The sequence below is a fragment of the Bubalus bubalis genome, chromosome 1, assembly GCF_019923935.1.
Source record: "Bubalus bubalis isolate 160015118507 breed Murrah chromosome 1, NDDB_SH_1, whole genome shotgun sequence".
NCBI classification, from domain to species: domain Eukaryota; kingdom Metazoa; phylum Chordata; class Mammalia; order Artiodactyla; family Bovidae; genus Bubalus; species Bubalus bubalis.
In genome coordinates, this window is record NC_059157.1 from 147,418,558 (window position 1) to 147,436,827 (window position 18,270).

Sequence of the window (18,270 nt, forward strand, 5' to 3'; positions counted from 1 at the left end):
CTTTCCTTGACTTGAAAAATGCTCTAAAATGAGAGAGCAACTAATCCCTCTTGGAAATTTTTTTCCTTTTATATTTCATTTCAGTGTACTACTATAATGTTCATCACTAATTCTGTCTTTTTACTTGAAATTGCACATGTTGTTAACCCTTTTGCAAGTGTGCATTATTTTAGATTGTAAACTGTTAGAGCTGTCTGCAGCTCTGCTTGCATTATGCTTAGTAGAAAAAATATATAATTTTATGATAATTATGGTTATTTATTGTATAGTCTACATTTCAAATGTATATTCTTTTTCTTTCTTTAGATGGCCAAGAAGAAATTCTCTGGATTAGAAATTACTTTGATTGTCCTCTTTGCTATAGTTACAATAATAGCTATTGCCCTAGTTGTTGTTTTAGCAACTAAGACACCTGCTGTTGAAGGTAAATAATTTGAAAATACTTATACATTATAGTGAGGTTGAGATAAAGTTTACTGTATAATAATTATGGATCTTGAAAACTAGTTTATAATCTATGTGCGATCTATACAAGATGAAATACTTGAAGAAAGATCTCAGGTAAGTTACAGTTACTCCAACTTTTTCTAACCATTATATTACAGATATTTCAATGATGTGTCATTGCAATTAAGAAACCCATATGCTTTGATATTAATGGCCTAGCTTTAGAACTGGTAAATAGGCAAAAAAACCCCAAAATATTAATAAACAGCACAGTAATCTTGTATAGTTACTAGTAAGGTTCTTCTAACTAGCGTGAAATCTCATTAGTCGGGTTTTGCTCTAGCTTTCAGACACTTGCAAGAGGGGTTAGGAAATTTAAGGGGATAACCTCTTTGTCATAGACTTTTTTTTTTTTTTAAGAGTGAGGTCATATGAGAGAAACAGAGAGTAGGTGAAACAGGCTTGAAGTGTTTATCATTTTTTCCTGAATATTTATATCCTAATTTAGAGCTGACGCATGCTACTTTCATCCACCTGATCTACTTTTTCTTTCTTCATCATTCTATCCTAATTAAATCAGAAGGGGAAAATGTATTGCAAATTATCTTCTAGTCTAACAGTAGTTAGTGTTTTCTGCTGCCTCTTGTCTTGTTTTATATTCTTCTAGTAAACTGAAAGCTTGCTATACTATGAAGCAATCAAATTTATCTTCCCCATCTCTGGTTGCTAGAAAGTCCCTCTTTATTATATAGAGTTGGGGTTTTGCTTTTTTTTGCTATTCTCTTCTTTCTCTTCTGTTTTAGTATCTTCTTCCTCCTAAACTTTTTGTCTTCTTTAATTCTTGTCTCCTTCTCTGCATCCTCTCCCCATATATATTCCCCATACATATTTCTCCATCTTCTTTCTTCATCTCTAAAACACAGTTTATGAGTATGGTGCAGAAAACATTTTGTTTCCTTTTGAGTCTGTCTTTTAAGACCTTCTGTGAATATACTTTGATTCTCTTAAGGAACAGTCAAAGGGCTTTTGGATCATTTCCTTTCGGTAATTAGGACTTGAATTTGTAGGGTTTTTTTAAGTTATGTTTAATTTTCATTATATATATATATATTTGTGTTTACTTTCAATGTATTTGTTACTTGAAAATTAAATTTAAAACCATGTTTTGTTTTATTGATCTGTTTCTGTCTCAGAAATCAGTGATTCAACCCGAGGCACATGCCCAAGTGTACTGAACGATCCTATCAACCAGAGAATAAACTGCATTCCAGAACGATCTCCCACACAGGTCTGCAACCAAAGTCTTTTATATTTTTATGAATAGATATATAGTATGATAATTATATTAAGATAATTATTCAATATTGGATATATTCATATTTTAAAAAGTATAGCCATTTATTAGGCCACATTTATTTTTATTTATGTATGCACAGATGAGAGATAATGGAAATTACTGAGCCTGCTTTTCTGTACTTTAGTTCAAAATAGCCACTTAATATTTTTCCATACTTAAAAAGCTATTATTAAATTTATAATTTTTTATGAAATTCTATCCTCTCAAACTACTGCTTAAAAGTATGACCTTTGATAAATATATAAATTTTAAGAAAGAATATCTACACTCTATTAAATTGTTTGTGATGATGACATTAACAAGAAGAATCTGTGGAAAATAAAGTAACATTGATTCTTGTAACTATTTTTAAAATTTTTCAAACCATTTATTTTTTTATTATTTGGGGAGAAGGAATTCAACTGGAGCAAATTAAGTGTAAATAAATGGATTCACTTAACCCTAAATTGACTCTTCCTTAGTCATTATAACTTGTATGGGATTAAAAGGTCAATGAGTGAAGATGTATATGTGTGTATTCCCATTTTGTGATGTTTATATCAAAAGTCACACATTCTTCAGATTCTGTTAGGTAATGACCCTCCAAAATGCTCAGTTCCCATTGAACTATCATTTTTATAACATGTATGCATGTGTATGTGTGTGTGCACGTATGTATGTGTGTGTGTATGTGTGCTCTGTAGCTCAGTCGTGTCTGAGTCTTTGCGACTCCATGGACTGTAGCCTGCTAGGCTTCTCTACCCATGGGATTCTCTAGGCAAGAATATGGAGTGGGCTGCCATTTCCTCCTCTAGGGGATCTTCCCAACCCAGGATTGAACCTGCATCGCCTGTGGTTCCTGCATTTACAGGCAGATTCTTTACCATTGAGCCACCTGGGAAGCCCCTGTGTATATGTGTACCTGATGCCACTTTGATGTTAAAAATGGGAGAGAATTTAACATGTGTACCATTAACTGGTAAACATGGAGATTTAAAAAAATTTTTTTCAATGCAAATAGCCAAGAAAAAGGGCTCACAAGTATTCAAATTATGAAAATATGTTACACTATTAAACTTAAATATTAAATAGATTTTTTATTATACCAATGTTGACACACATCACCATGTAACTCAAATTTTCCTATAAACATATATAATTTTTCTTTCCCTTCATGTAGTCTTTCCATATAGATCATAATATTAAGGAGAATTTATTATTTTACTTTATACATTAGATGTAATGGCAGCTACTAGTTGCAACAGCTAGCATATGAACTAGTTTAAATAGTATAAATCATATCAAAGTAATAATTATCTGGAAATAAAGACCTTAAACATTTTACCTAGGCTTAAATTTGGGACCATCTCTTCTTTATAGCCTCACTTGCAACTTGATACATAATTGGTGCACAATAAATATTTTAGTTCTTCTGCACTGGCTACATGGCAACAGAACAGACTATAATTAATTATCTGGAGGGCAGGAATCTTGAAAATAACATGACCTTATGATAATGTGTATTCATATGGAAAATTGATAAATCACAACTCAGAGCATCGATCACTGATGTAATTCAATTCATCAAATATTTACATTTCTTCAAAGTGAAAGGAACAAAAGAATAAATGATATTTTAGCACATACATATTTGAAGAAATAATTTTTTTTAAATATTCATTAATGCAAATCAAAACGACTATGAGGTACCATTTCACACCAGTCAGAATGGCTGCGATCCAAAAGTCTACAAGCAATAAATGCTGGAGAGGGTGTGGAGAAAAGGGAACCCTCTTGCACTGTTGGTGGGAATGCAAACTCGTACAGCCACTATGGAGAACAGTGTGGAGATTCCTTAAAAAACTGGAAATAGAACCGCCTTATGATCCAGCAATCCCACTGCTGGGCATACACACTGAGGAAACCAGAAGGGAAAGAGACACGTGTACCCCAATGTTCATCGCAGCACTGTTTATAATAGCCAGGACATGGAAGCAACCTAGATGTCCATCAGCAGATGAATGGATAAGAAAGCCATGGTACATATACACAATGGAGTACTACTCAGCCATTAAAAAGAATACATTTGAATCAGTTCTAATGAGGTGGATGAAACTGGAGCCTATTATATAGAGTGAAGTAAGCCAGAAAGAAAAACACCAATACAGTATACTAACGCATATATATGGAATTTAGAAAGATGGTAACAATAACCCTGTACAAGACAGGAAAAGAGACACTGATGTATAGAACAGTCTTATGGACTCTGTGGGAGAGGGAGAAGGTGGGAAGATTTGGGAGAATGGCATTGAAACATGTAAAATATCATGTGTGAAACGAGTTGCCAGTCCAGGTTCGATGCACGATACTGGATGCTTGGGGCTGGTGCACTGGTACGACCCAGAGGGATGGTATGGGGAGGGAGGAGGGAGGAGGGTTCAGGATGGGGAACACACATATACCTGTGGTGAATTCATTTTGATATTTGGCAAAACTAATACAATTTTGTAAAGTTTAAAAATAAAATAAAATTAAAAAAAAAAAACACAAAACAAAACCAAAAAAAAAAAAAATAGAGACCAACATATATAATAACAGCACTAATCCTATGATTCCTTTAATAAATGTTTTATCAGACACTTTGTGCAGCTCGAGGTTGCTGCTGGAGGCCATGGAATGATTCTGTTATTCCTTGGTGCTTCTTCGTAAATAACCACGGCTATAATGCTGAGAAAGTAACATCAACAAATGCTGGTGAGAAGTGTTCTATCATGGTGATCCAACATATTTTAAGTTGAATAAAAAAAGTATATTTAAATTTTTTCTTTGGAAAAATATCTTAAATAAAATCAAATAGGAACATGTACACAAGAATGTTCAAATTTGGTATGTTAAGAACTTATTTTTTTTCATGATTCTATCTTCCAAATTAAAAAAAGAAAAGGTTATTTGTGAGACCTACAATAAAATTGGAAAAAATATGAAAATATTTAGTGATTACTAATCATTATAAATAAAACCATAATTCATACAACTTTTTTTTCTTCAAGGAGTTGAAGCCAAATTAAAAAGGAAAGCTTCACCTACACTCTTTGGAAATGACATTAACAGCGTTCTCCTCACCACTCAAAGTCAGACACGCAATCGTGTGCGGTTCAAGGTTTGGTTTTTTAGTTTCCTAAAGAAAAGTTAATACTAAATAGCATGTTATGAGTATACCCTCTAACCCACCAAGACATTTTCCCTCTTAATAAATGTCTATTCCAAAGAAAAGAACTTATTGGACTAGTTACTCCACTTCTCTGAGCCTTCTTCTCAGATAGAACACACGAACTAGCTCCTCTAGCAGTAGTTTTTAAAGAATTTAATAATATAGTTAGCGTAAAATATTTGATAAAGTGTCCTCAGAAGAACTAACACTCAAAAAACTGTAGTAATTTTTGTTATTGAACTACAGACTGTGATAAAAGATTAGTTTAGAATTTAATTTAAGGAAGCTGTTAATTGGTCCATGTGTGACACACTCACTAGTTCTTTTTACTGGTGTCACTTCTAGTCATGATTTTAAAGAAACTAATTTCTGCTTTCTTTACCAAATTGTTTGCCAGTATGGTCTTTTGGATTGGCAGTAAAAACAATATATCCTTTGTACAATAACTTGTAGCAACAATTTCACAAAAATTGTTTTTTTAAAACAAAATTCAAATTACTTTCAGGACTTGTTAGTGAGTGATCATCAAAATACTGCATGGATAATTAATAATTAAATTCACAAAAATCTACTATTTAAGAATCAATATTTAATAATAGTCTCGTGATTTTTTATATTGGTCAATAAAAATTATATATGATATAGTACCTTTATAATTAACTAATTCTATTAATTCCTTAACAGTATTACAATTTATTCTTTGCATAGCCATTCAACAATGTAAGTTAAGTTTATGACTAGATTAATAACTCTTCTATAAAATCATTAGATTTATTGTTTTGTATTTGGAACTTGCATTTAATACCTAATTCAGAACTGAAAAATTTAGTAACAGTTTTGAATCAAATAATGCTAATTTTAAAATATCTTTGCAGATCACTGATCCAAATAATAAAAGATATGAAGTTCCTCATCAGTTTGTAAAAGAATTTAGTGGAACTGCAGCTTCTGATCCACTGTATAATGTGGAGGTTATACATGATCCATTTAGCATTAAAATTTCTAGAAAAAGCAATAATAAAATTTTGTAAGTAATTATATTTATGTAAGTTTAAATAATTGGTCAATTTTATTGTATTATCATAGAACCACAAAAGTCTCATTTTTAGGGCATTTTCAGAAAGAATAAATTTCCTTCCAAAAGAGGGTGGGTGTACATGTTTTTAAATATTATAATATCAAAGAAGCTTTAATTTCTTATGGATGAAATGTACCAGAATATGAAGTATAGAATGGGCCAACCAAAGTTGAAATGAAGAGAGCCTCTGATACAATTTTAGCCTTGCATATAGTTTGCATACCTAAAAAACCTTATATGTCTTTTTCTTGTTATCTATCATATTCTCTTTCAACTGGTAGGATCAAATAGTTACTATTCAGAGAGGGACAAATTTCCATAGTGTTGGAGAATTTTTCATTATGTGTATGAAATTAATTGAATAAATTTACACATAATAAATTTAAATAGCCATATATAATAATTTAAACATTATCTGAATGCCTTCATTATAAATGTATTTTGAGGGACATTTTTGGCAAAAAAGTTAGTAATTTTCAATATTGCTGCTCTTGAGTTTCCAAGAAAGGTTAATTGGATGATTATCAGGACTTAATCTCAGCAATTAATTTTCATAAATGTATTTTAATAACCTGAAGTTGATTTTATGTTAAATCACAAAAGAAATGCTATTTGACATTTTGCATAGTTTATATCTGATATATATAAAACATGAAACCTTTCTTTTTCAGGAAAAATGATTTTAAACTTAATTTTAATACATGTATAGAGGTATAGAAACCAGTATAGTACTACATTTTAAAACTCTGTCTCTGTAGAAAGTCAAAACTGGGTTTGAAATTTGGTTCTGCTTCCTACCAGTTTGTCACCTTGAAAACATGAGTAAATTTGTCCAAATTGTGACATTTGTGAAATGAATTTATAATAGTGGTTGTGCTTCAGTATTGTAGTAAAGATAAAAGGAGAGAGATGCGTGTGAAGAATCATATTGTTGATGATGAGGCAAATTGTGTTAGTAAAATTAACAAGTTCTGGTTATGGTACAAATCATGTGTTCATAAGAAGTAATCACAGCTAAAGACTGACCTATTTAAAATGAAATATTCTGGATGATAACATAGATCCATATTTAGTAGAACATTTTATATATTTTTAGCCCTTGTATTTATTTCGTGCTCTAGGTTTGACACCAGCATTGGTCCCCTGGTATACTCCGACCAGTATTTACAGATCTCAGCCAGACTTCCCAATGAATACATTTATGGTCTCGGGGAACATATTCATAAGAGATTTCGTCATGATTTATATTGGAAAACATGGCCAATTTTTACTCGGGATCAACTTCCTGGTGATGTAAGGAACTATATTTCTTGTTATAAATAAAATAATTATATTTGACAGGAGATAATTCTAGCCTTTTTGTAACCATCATTTTTTGTTGTCAGTGATACATATTCCAGGAGCTTCTTTACTTTAGGGATGAGGATTCATATCAAAGTCCTAAATTAACTAAATAAGTGAACAGATTTTATGAATATTTTAAAAGGTATTTCCAATTTATGAATGTTTTCCTTTGACTTTTCACTTTTATATTTTATCAACAACTTTTCAGTTACTCTTGTACTTAACGCTATCTAGGACTAGTTATTACATAAGAACACTTCCAAACACTTACCATGTTCGACATGGCTTTGAATATGTGCTGTCTGTCTATCTAGTGGACATCATGTCCTGCATCTATATCTACTTTTTCCTCATCTATAACATAGTAATCTTTCTTAGGTTCACATATTTTCATAAGAAGTTAGTTTTTTATTACTTATACACACCATTGATAGCTCATTTGATCTCACATCATAAGAAAATTTCCCAAACTCCTCCATGCAGAATTAATCTTTATTTTCTAATAGTTTATTTATATTTTGTTATGATGTCATCAGTTATTATTTGTGTACATATATTTCTGAATTTCAAAAGTATGCAGTTTTTTATGAGAAATACAATAGCATTAAAAAGCTTTTAAAAATTGATTCATGATTGCTTTGAGTCAAATGTGACTAATTTTTAAATTTCCAGTGCTACTGAAATGAATAAGTCAGTTGTTATAAAGATCCTCATTTGGTATAAAAATATTAATAAATTTTGCTACTCATCAGCTCTCAACAACTATACTGAAAAAGTTATATGAAGTGGACATCATCTTAGAATTCCTGGCAATACCTTGGGGCGAACATGAGACATGATATATAAACATTCCACATACCTGTGGCAGATTCATTTTGATACTTGGCAAAACTAATACAATTATGTAAAGTTTAAAAATAAAATAAAATTAAAAAAAAAAAATTTCATTACCCTATCACAGATAGTTTATTTTTTTGTTGAAATATAGTTGATGAATGGCTTATTAAAACTCATTTAATCATCATAAAACATAAAAGAAAGTTAAATAATCTATTAATAGCATAATATATAGTTATATAACTGTATATTAATGTATTAATAAATAAAATAAGTTCAATGACTTTTGTGCTACAATGTTTCATATGGTATATAGTAGAAAAAATTATTATAGAATATGAGGAATAAATTACAGAAAAATACAGGAATACATAAAAGCCATTCAAGTATACTTTTTAATTTTAAATGTATTTTAAGTTTTAATTTTCAAATTTATGCCTTATAGAATAATAATAATTTATATGGACATCAAACATTCTTCATGTGCATTGAGGATACTTCTGGAAAGTCATTTGGTGTTTTCTTAATGAACAGCAATGCAATGGGTAAGAGTAATTTATCTGATAATATGTTCAAATGAGACTTGAAATGTTTTAACTGCTTTATTTATTCCAATCATAGATATATTATAACAGAGTAAACTTTGTTGTTAGTGATTTAGAATGTGAAAGTATTATAAGCAGGTTTTATAGTTAGCGAGGGCTTCCTTTATGTCTCAGGTAAAGAATCTGCCTGCAATGCAAGAGACCTGAGTTTGATCCCTGGGTTGGGAAGATCCCCTGGAGAAGGGAATGGCTACCCACTCCAGTATCCTTTCCTGAAGAATTCCATGGACAGAGGAGCCTGAGATATGGATTTTTGTGTGTCTGTTTTGGGGGAAGTATGCTATATCATGATATATAGGCACTTCCTTTTCCTCCAGAGCAACATCGAATGTATCCATGTAAATGACTATTCCCATTCCCATAGCCTTGATTGTTAAAATAAGTTCATATGCCCTGCAGATTAAAAAAACAAAGGTCTATATGGGGATAAAAAGAGAGAAGAATCATATTTCAGTTTACCATAACTCAAATAATGTAGAACCTTTTATTTTCTAGTGTTGTGAATAATGTAATACCTATATTTGATAGATGAATTAGTGATAATTAAAAAAAACTACAAAAATAATAATATTCCAGCAAGAGCAGTGCTCCATATGGTTATCCAGACAATTACTATGTTTAACATATAGAAAAATTAAAATTTTCATAGTTTTATTTTATAGAAATCAACATGTGATATGATCTTTCACTGAATCTTCAAATAAAATAACTAATTGAGATTCAACTTCAAAAAGAAATATTTTTTATTGTAAAAGGACTGATCCTCTAATTCTCTGCTAAGCAGTTTCTAGGGGAGCTTTTGCCAACATCTGTAAAAGGAATATCTGGAATAACATATCATAAACCTCATATATGGTGGCATTCCACTTTTCTCCTGTATTCTTATCTTAAATATCATATTTTATCTTAATAATAAAAAACTCTAAAATTATGTGATTAATGTGAAGTACTTTAAGTAGGCATTGCAATTATTTTCTCATTATGTACATTTTTACTATATACATATGCTTTTCCAATTTTTGTTTTGTAGAGATTTTCATCCAACCTACTCCAATAGTAACTTACCGAGTTATAGGTGGAATTCTGGACTTTTATATCTTTCTGGGAGACACACCAGAACAAGTAGTTCAACAGTATCAAGAGGTGTGTTGCAGGTCTATTTTAAATTTTTTTTCTACCATACTTTTCTTTCATCTAACATATTGAAATGATTTTAGCTAAGCTACTGGAGGCCTCTTAGCTGAATGTATTTTTATACCTTACCATTTTTCAGATATGAGAAGATACTTTTATTTTTGTTTTTCTTGTACAATGACACCTAGGTATATTTAGATGTCTATATTTCTGATAACAAATCAGTTCTTGCTTCCAGGCAGCTGAGTTCAGTATTTGGATTTCTCTGAGATGTTACATATTACACTACGACCTTATTTGATGGGATAAAACAAAATGGGGTATATTGTCTTCATTTGATAAGAATTCTGGAGGCAACTGAGTTTTAAAAAAGGGCTACTGACACTTGGTGTTAATCTACAGTAGGTAAATCCCAGTAAAATTGGCTCTGACAATCAGATTTAGAAAGGCAGATTTTGAAAACATAGTCTGAAGTGTCTTACACCTTAAACATACTATCTAAACAACTTTCATTTACCTATTAAATAACATGCTATTGTTCATGAGCCCAGGAAGGACTTTAGAAAGGTGAAGAACTCAGGACTTATTTTGAGCCTGATTCTGAATGTTTCTCCCATGTAAATTGTTATTCTGTGACTATTAGCATATATGAATCTTGGTGTTATCATCATAAAAAGTAAATACTTTTTATAGACATGCAATTTAAGAATTATGCTTATTTTTTAAATCTTGTTTTACTGATAAATCTTTTGACATATAATTCCCATTTCCTAGAATAATATCAAAAGAGAAGTAATTACTATCAAAAAGTTTAGTTATGATCTAAAAACCTAAACTAACAGTAGCTAGAGTTTTACCCAATTGAATAATTTACAAAGTCTTGCAATTCCCAAATTGCTGTTCATAAATGTGAATTTCAGAAATGCCTACAAAATTTACAGTCTCTCTAATATGAAATCATATTTATTGTGTATGGTTGTCACATCATCAAAACAGGGGATAGCACATTTTTGAGAGTTTAAGATTTGCTTTGTGAAATATTAGTTGGGATAGTTGTCTATTACATGCTGAGTAAAGTCTGTGGTCAGCACTACCTGAACTTGAGTCATGTTTGACATGCCAATGCAGCATTCATGCATTAATAATACAGTTATCCACTTGCATACATCATTGTATGGGTAGACTTGCAGAATCTCGAATTTAAATTAAAAAAGATGTGTGGAATATAGCACTATTAATTTCAATGGGGGAACAAATTAGATAGGGAATAGACAAAAGTAACTATTTCTTATTTGAAGAAGAACAAGCTATCCTTTCTGTACAAATTAACTCATTAGTGGTGCCAGGATGTCAAAATTGAAAACTTTAATACGTTTGAACGACCAGATCATTTTATACATTTTAAAGATGATATATACATATAAAGTATAAGATGAAAAGTACATAAATTAACATAATACGTAGCAACACCTATTTTATATACTTTTATGAAAATAAATTATGTGATATGTATAACATACACACACACAAATTTCAATCACATGTCTAAATCTTTAAAATTTTATGGAACATAATATGTTTATGAATAGTGTAAACATATTGAGTTTTGGCAGAGTTTTATTTGATACCAAGTTTTAAAAGATAAATTTAGTGCTTAAATTGAAGAAAATACAATGACTTAACATTAGTATTTTAAAAAATTTTTAAATAGTAGTTTTTAGACGTACATGATGAAATCACAGTTCTTTCCCCTAAAATGTATATACCTTAACGAGAGAAAAGCCATCATGCCATATAAAGTTATTTGTGTTAATACAACCTAATACTTCATTTTTAGTGAAAAAAATAATATCAGTTGCACTCGTATATCCATGTGCAAAATCCTGTGCTCTGTTGTTGTGATAAGACACTAGTGGTCTGTTGCGAATATGCACTGACCCTGCTTGGGCTAACAGAATGTGGCAGGAGAAGGGCCCATGTGGTCCTTGGAGGAAGGAAGAAACCAAGGCCCTACATGTGACTGTCAAAAGTAGCTTATGAAATACTATGTGGGGAGCCTTGTAGGCGCATATTTTATTAATATTTTTGCAAACTAGGAGAGAAATAAGTGCCAAATGTAACAGAATAGGAATTGTAAATTCCTTTTCTTACATGTTATCATTCATTCATTTTGTTGCTACAGGAAGTGGGAATGCAGTGAGACAGTTTTCTTGTTCTCTAATATCTGTAATGCTATCGTTTTATTCTTTTCTTTAACTTTTCATGCACAGCAAAATACACTTTTATAAATGCTACCTTTAAAGTGCTACCTTTCTGATGTTTTAACACAAAATAAAAGATGAGTGGCTGAACATAGACTTGCTAAGTGTTTCATAACACAATTCTAAGAGAATATCCATTTTAGAATGTAGATACCACAAAATCTTTGTTTAATATATGTAGTTAAATTCAAAGCAATACTAGAGATACAGCAATTAATATTAGTTTTAGTTTCTAATGTTCGTCATTGAACGTAATTAAATATCCATTTACTTCAAGTTCATTGGACGACCAGCAATGCCAGCTTATTGGAATCTTGGATTTCAGCTGAGTCGCTGGAATTACAAGACACTTGATGTGGTGAAAACAGTGGTACAAAGAAATCGGGAAGCTGGCATACCATTTGTAAGTAGGATGAAGGGTTTGTGGGAATATATATAAAGTTAAATATTTTCACATAAAAATAAATGCAGGGCATTTTCAGGATTACCATATTTGCCAAATATGAGTTCAGTTCAGTTCAGTCACTCAGTCATGACCAACTCCTTGTGACCCCATGGACAGCAGCACGCCAAGCCTCCTTGTCCATCACCAACTCCTCGGGTTTATTTAAATTCATGTCCATTGAGTCGGTTATACCATCCAACCATGTCATCCTTTATTGTCTCCTTCTCCTGCCTTCCATCTTTCATAGCATCAGGGTCTTTTCAAATGAGTCAGTTTTTTGCATCAGGTGGCCAAAGTATTGGGGTTTCAGCATCAGGCCTTCCAATGAATATTCAGGACTGATTTCATTTAGGATGGACTGGTTGGATCTCCTTGCAGTCCAAGGGAATTTCAAGAGTCTTCTCCAATACCACAGTTCAAAAGCATCTATTCTTTGGCACTCAGCTTTCTTTATAGTCCAACTCTCACATCCATACATGACTACTGGAAAAACCACAGTCTTGACTAGATGGACCTTTGTTGGCAAAGTAATGTCTCTGTTTTTAATAAGCTGTCTCAGTTGGTCATAACTTTTCTTCCAAGCAGCATGTATCTTTTAATTTCATGGCTGCAGTCACCATCTGCAGTGATTTTGGAGCCCCCCCAAAATAAAGTCTGTGACTGTTTCAACTGTTTCCCCATCTATTTGTCATTAAATAATGGGAACAGATGCCATGATCTTAGTTTTTTGAATACTGAGTTTTAAGCCAACTTGTTCACTCTCCTCTTTCACTTTCATCAAGAGCTCTATAGTTCTTCTTTGCTTTTTTGACATAAGGGTGATGTCATTTGCATATGTGAAGTTATTGATATTTCTCCCAGCAATGTTGATTCCAGCTTGTGCTTCATCCAGTCCAGCATTTCTCATGATATACTCTGAATATAAGTTAAATAAGTAGGGTGACAATATATAGACTTGATGTACTTATTTTCCTATTTGGAACCAGGCTGTTGTTCCATGTCCAGTTCTAACTGTTGCTTCTTGACCTGCATACAGATTTCTCAGAAGGCAGGTCAGGTGGTCTGGTATTCCCATCTCTTTCAGAATTTTCCACAGTTTATTGTGATCCACACAGTCAAAGGCTTTGGCATAGTCAATAAAGCAGAAGTAGATGTTTTCCTAGAACTCTCTTGCTTTTTCCATGATCCAGCAGTTGTTGGCAATTTGATCTCTGATTCCCCTGCCTTTTCTAAAGATAGCTTGAACATCTGGAAGTTCACAGTTCATGTACTGTTGAAGCCTGGCTTGGAGAATTTTGAGTATTACTTTCCTACCATGTGAGATGAGTGCAATTGTTCGGTAGTTTGAGTATTCTTTGGCATTGCCTTTCTTTGGGATAGGAATGAAAACTGACCTTTTCCAGTCTTGTGGCCACTACTGAGTTTTCCGAATTTGCTGGCATATTGAGTGCAGCACTTTCAGAGCATCATCTTTCAGGATTTGAAATAGCTCAACTGGAATTCCATCACCTCCACTAGCTTTCTTCTTAGTGATTCTTCCTAACGCCCACTTGACTTTGCATTCTAGGTGAGTGATCACTCCATTGTGATTATCTGGGTCCTGAAGATCTTTTTGGAAAGTTCTTTTGTATATTCTTGCCACCTCTTCCTAATATTTTCTGCTTCTGTTAAGTCCATACCATTTCTGTCCTTTATTGTGCTCATCTTTGCAAGAAACATTCCCTTGGTATCTCTAATTTTCTTGAAGAGATCTCTATCTTTTCCCATTCTATTGTTTTCCTTTATTTATTTGCATTGATTACTGACAAAGGTTTTCTTATCTCTCCTTGCTCTTCTTTGGAACTCTGCATTCAAATGGGTATATCTTTCCTTTTCTCCTTTGACTTTCACCTCTTCTTTTCATACCTGTTTGCCAAATATAGATATAGGTTCATTTCAGTTCAGTCGCTCAGTCATGTCCGACTCTTTGTGACCCCATGAATCGCAGCACACCAGGTCTCCCTGTCTATCACCACCTCCCGGAGTTCACTCAGACTCACGTCCATCGAGTCAGTGATGCCATCCAGCCATCTCATCCTCTGCCGTCTCCTTCTCCTCCTGACCCCAATCCTTCCCAGCATCAGAGTCTTTTCCAATGAGTCAACTCTTCGCATGAGGTGGCCAAAGTACTGAAGTTTCAGCTTTAGCATCATTCCCTTCAAAGAAATCCCAGGGCTGATCTCCTTCAGAATGGACTGGTTGGATCTCCTTGCAGTCCGAGGAACTCTCAAGAGTCTTCTCCAACATCACAGTTCAAAAGCATCAATTCTTTGGTGCTCAGCCTTCTTCATAGTCCAACTCTCACATCCATACATGACCACAGGAAAAACCATAGCCTTGACTAGACGGACCTTTGTTGGCAAAATAATGTCTCTGCTTTTGAATATGCTATCTAGGTTGGTCATAATTTTCCTTCCAAGGAGTAAGCGTCTTTTCATTTCATGGCTGCAGTCACCATCTGCAGTGATTTTGGAGCCCAGAAAAATAAATTCTGACACTGTTTCCACTGTTTCCCCATCTATTTCCCATGAAGTGATGGGACTAGATGCCATGATCTTTGTTTTCTGAATGTTGAGCTTTAAGCCAACTTTTTCACTCTCCACTTTCACTTTCATCAAGAGGCTTTTGAGTTCCTCTTCACTTTTTGCCATAAGGGTGGTGTCATCTGCATATCTGAGGTTATTGATATTTCTCCCAGCAATCTTGATTCCAGCTTGTGCTTCTTCCAGCCCAGCGTTTCTCATGATGTACTCTGCATAGAAGTTAAATAAGCAGGGTGACAATATACAGCCTTGACGTACTCCTTTTCCTATTTGGAACCAGTCTGTTGTTCCATGTCCAGTTCTAACTGTTGCTTCCTGACCTGCATACAGGTTTCTCAAGAGGCAGATCAGGTGGTCTGGTATTCCCATCTCTTTCAGAATTTTCCACAGTTTATTGTGATCCATGCAGTCAAAGGCTTTGTCATAGTCAATAAAGCAGAAATATATGTTTTCCTGGAACTCTCTTGCATTTTCCATGATCCAACAGATGTTGGCAATTTGATCTCTGGTTCCTCTGCCTTTTCTAAAACCAGCTTGAACAGATATAGGTTATTAAGCTGCTTATTAATGATGAAGTATACTTTATGCCCATAGTCAATGCCCAGGTGCACCTGAATTTTGAGACTGATTATTAGTTATACTAGAATAGAACACATGTTGAAGTATGAACAAAATTATGTTGTTTTTTATATATACTTTTAAAGTTTGTATAATTTTAATGTACTACAATTTTATGTATTTTATTTAATGTGAAGATTTTTTTTTATACGAGCCCATATATGTACACATGCATGTGTTTATAACATAATACATACTGAGTGATCATCACTTAAACAAATGTGAATAATGATTAGAAAAACTAGCTTTATCAGCCATATCATTGTGTCTTTAGCGAAATAAAAGAGATCTAAGTTCAGTTCAGTTCAGTCGCTCAGTCACGTCCGACTCTTTGTTTACCCATGAATCACAGCATGCCAGGCCTCCCTGTCCATCACCATCTCCCGGAGTTCACTCAAACTCATGTCCATCTAGGCGGTGATGCCATCCAGCCATCTCATCCTCTGTCACCCCTTTTCCTCCTGCCCCCTTTTCCTCCTGCCCCTAATCCCTCCCAGCATCAGAGTCTTTTCCAGTGAGTCAACTCTTCGCATGAGGTGGCCAAAGTACTGGAGTTTCAGCTTTAGCATCATTCCTTCCAAAGAACACCCAGGGCTGATCTCCTTTAGAATGGACTGGTTAGATCTCCTTGCAGTCCAAGGGACTCTCAAGAGTCTTCTCCAACACCACAGTTCAGAAGCATCAATTCTTCAGCACTCAGCTTTCTTCCTTTTAATCATTAAATTTATAATAGAAATTCTTTGGACTTTAAGGTTGATGTGATTAGAGGATTCTTTCAGTACTGTTTATTGAAATATACTCTGCTAATTTTTAGGATACACAAATCACTGATATTGACTATATGGAAGACAAGAAAATCTTTACTTATGATCAAATTGCATTTAACGGCCTCCCAGAATTTGTTCAAGATTTGCATGCTCATGAGCAGAAATACGTCATCATTTTGGTAATAACTGAACATATATATTAATTTTTAGTATTTACACATTTGAAAATTAATTGATTTTCTAGTTTCTTCTCTCTATTAATTAGGACCCTGCAGTTTCCATAGAGAAACGTGCGAATGGGGCAGCATATGAATCCTATGAGAGGGGAACTGCCCAAAAGGTGTGGGTAAATGAGTCAGATGGGACTACAGCAATTATTGGAGAGGTAAATTATGATATTCATTAAATTTGTGTTGCTTGGATTTTCTATTGTAAAAGTGTTTCTGAGTGTGTGTATGTATGTGTGTGTCTCAGAGAATTTGCTTGCTTTCAAATCTGGATTTGCTATTTTAATTGCATAGAGAAGTTTTAGGGTAAATATTCCAGTTATCTCTAAAACAGTTTTTGTAAGAAGGCAGATAATGTTTAATGATAAGCAACGAAATTATTTATACAAATATGATAAATACCTTGATTACAGCAATTCTCATATTTGATGTAAAATAATTGCATGTATAATTTAGTACTTACGTGTTGGATAATAAAATTTATGGTGTACATTTAGGGTGTAATGATTTTACAATAAAATCATTAGGTATCTATGATTAAAGTTATTTTTAATACTTTACATTTGAAAAAAAGCCAATTTGAGATGGCTTTAACATTTAAATTTCCTTTTCCAATTTTAACTTTCCTCATATCATGGAACTAATAAAGAGCAGTGTAAAGAAAATGCCTAGCTCCCAAAGGCATAATTTTTAATCAAGATAAATATTCTTCTAGAGACAGCTTTATAAGACATATCAAAACCCATAATGTGTAGATATATCAACTTATAGAGACATTTATTATAGCTTTATTTACAACAATAAATACTAAAGAAGACAATAAGACTAAATAAATTTATTTACAACAATAAAGACTATACTATCCATCACTTTTTATTTAATCACATTCACCAAAGTTAAAATTTCTGATAAAATTTTTCTTAATTTATGAGCTCCATCAGGAAACAAAACCCCAATATTCCTCCTCTAATATCATTAATATCTTAAAAAATATACTTTGTTAAGACCTGTACCAGGGCTTCCCTGATAGCTAAGTTGGTAAAGAATCTGCCTGCAAAACAGGAGACCCAGGTTCAATCCCTGGGTCAGGAAGATTCTCTGGAGAAGGAAATGGTAACCCACTCCAGTATTCTTGCCTGGAGCATCCCATGGACAGAGGAGCCTGGTAGGCTACAGTCCATGGGGTTGCAAGAGTCAGACATGACTCAGCGTCTAATCCACTACCAAGACCTGTTCTATTGAATATGGACAGATCTGATCACTAATATGCATAATTTGAATATAAAACAATATTATTTATCTCAATATATCTGAAATTGAATTTATCTTGCTGAATGTCATTATTTTACAGGGTAAGTAAAATAATATGAAGAAGCAT

At 33.0% G+C, this 18,270-nt stretch overlaps 1 protein-coding gene across 4 annotated transcripts in view; it reads left to right on the forward strand.

The window, feature by feature from the left end:
• SI (sucrase-isomaltase) overlaps positions 1-18,270 on the forward strand; it is a 112,695-nt gene that overhangs the window by 2,336 nt on the left and 92,089 nt on the right. The window contains exons 2-12 of one of the 4 annotated variants that reach the window (XM_006054379.3): positions 307-424; positions 1,641-1,735; positions 4,420-4,537; positions 4,834-4,943; positions 5,870-6,021; positions 7,194-7,365; positions 8,699-8,798; positions 9,889-10,001; positions 12,531-12,656; positions 16,713-16,844; positions 16,931-17,050. In XM_006054379.3, coding sequence (XP_006054441.2) covers positions 307-424; positions 1,641-1,735; positions 4,420-4,537; positions 4,834-4,943; positions 5,870-6,021; positions 7,194-7,365; positions 8,699-8,798; positions 9,889-10,001; positions 12,531-12,656; positions 16,713-16,844; positions 16,931-17,050 — 1,356 coding nt within the window. Of the gene's footprint in view, positions 1-306; positions 425-1,640; positions 1,736-4,419; positions 4,538-4,833; positions 4,944-5,869; positions 6,022-7,193; positions 7,366-8,698; positions 8,799-9,888; positions 10,002-12,530; positions 12,657-16,712; positions 16,845-16,930; positions 17,051-18,270 lie in introns of those variants that run through there. The other 3 variants (XM_006054380.3, XM_006054382.3, XM_006054383.3) reach the window with 3 other exon arrangements.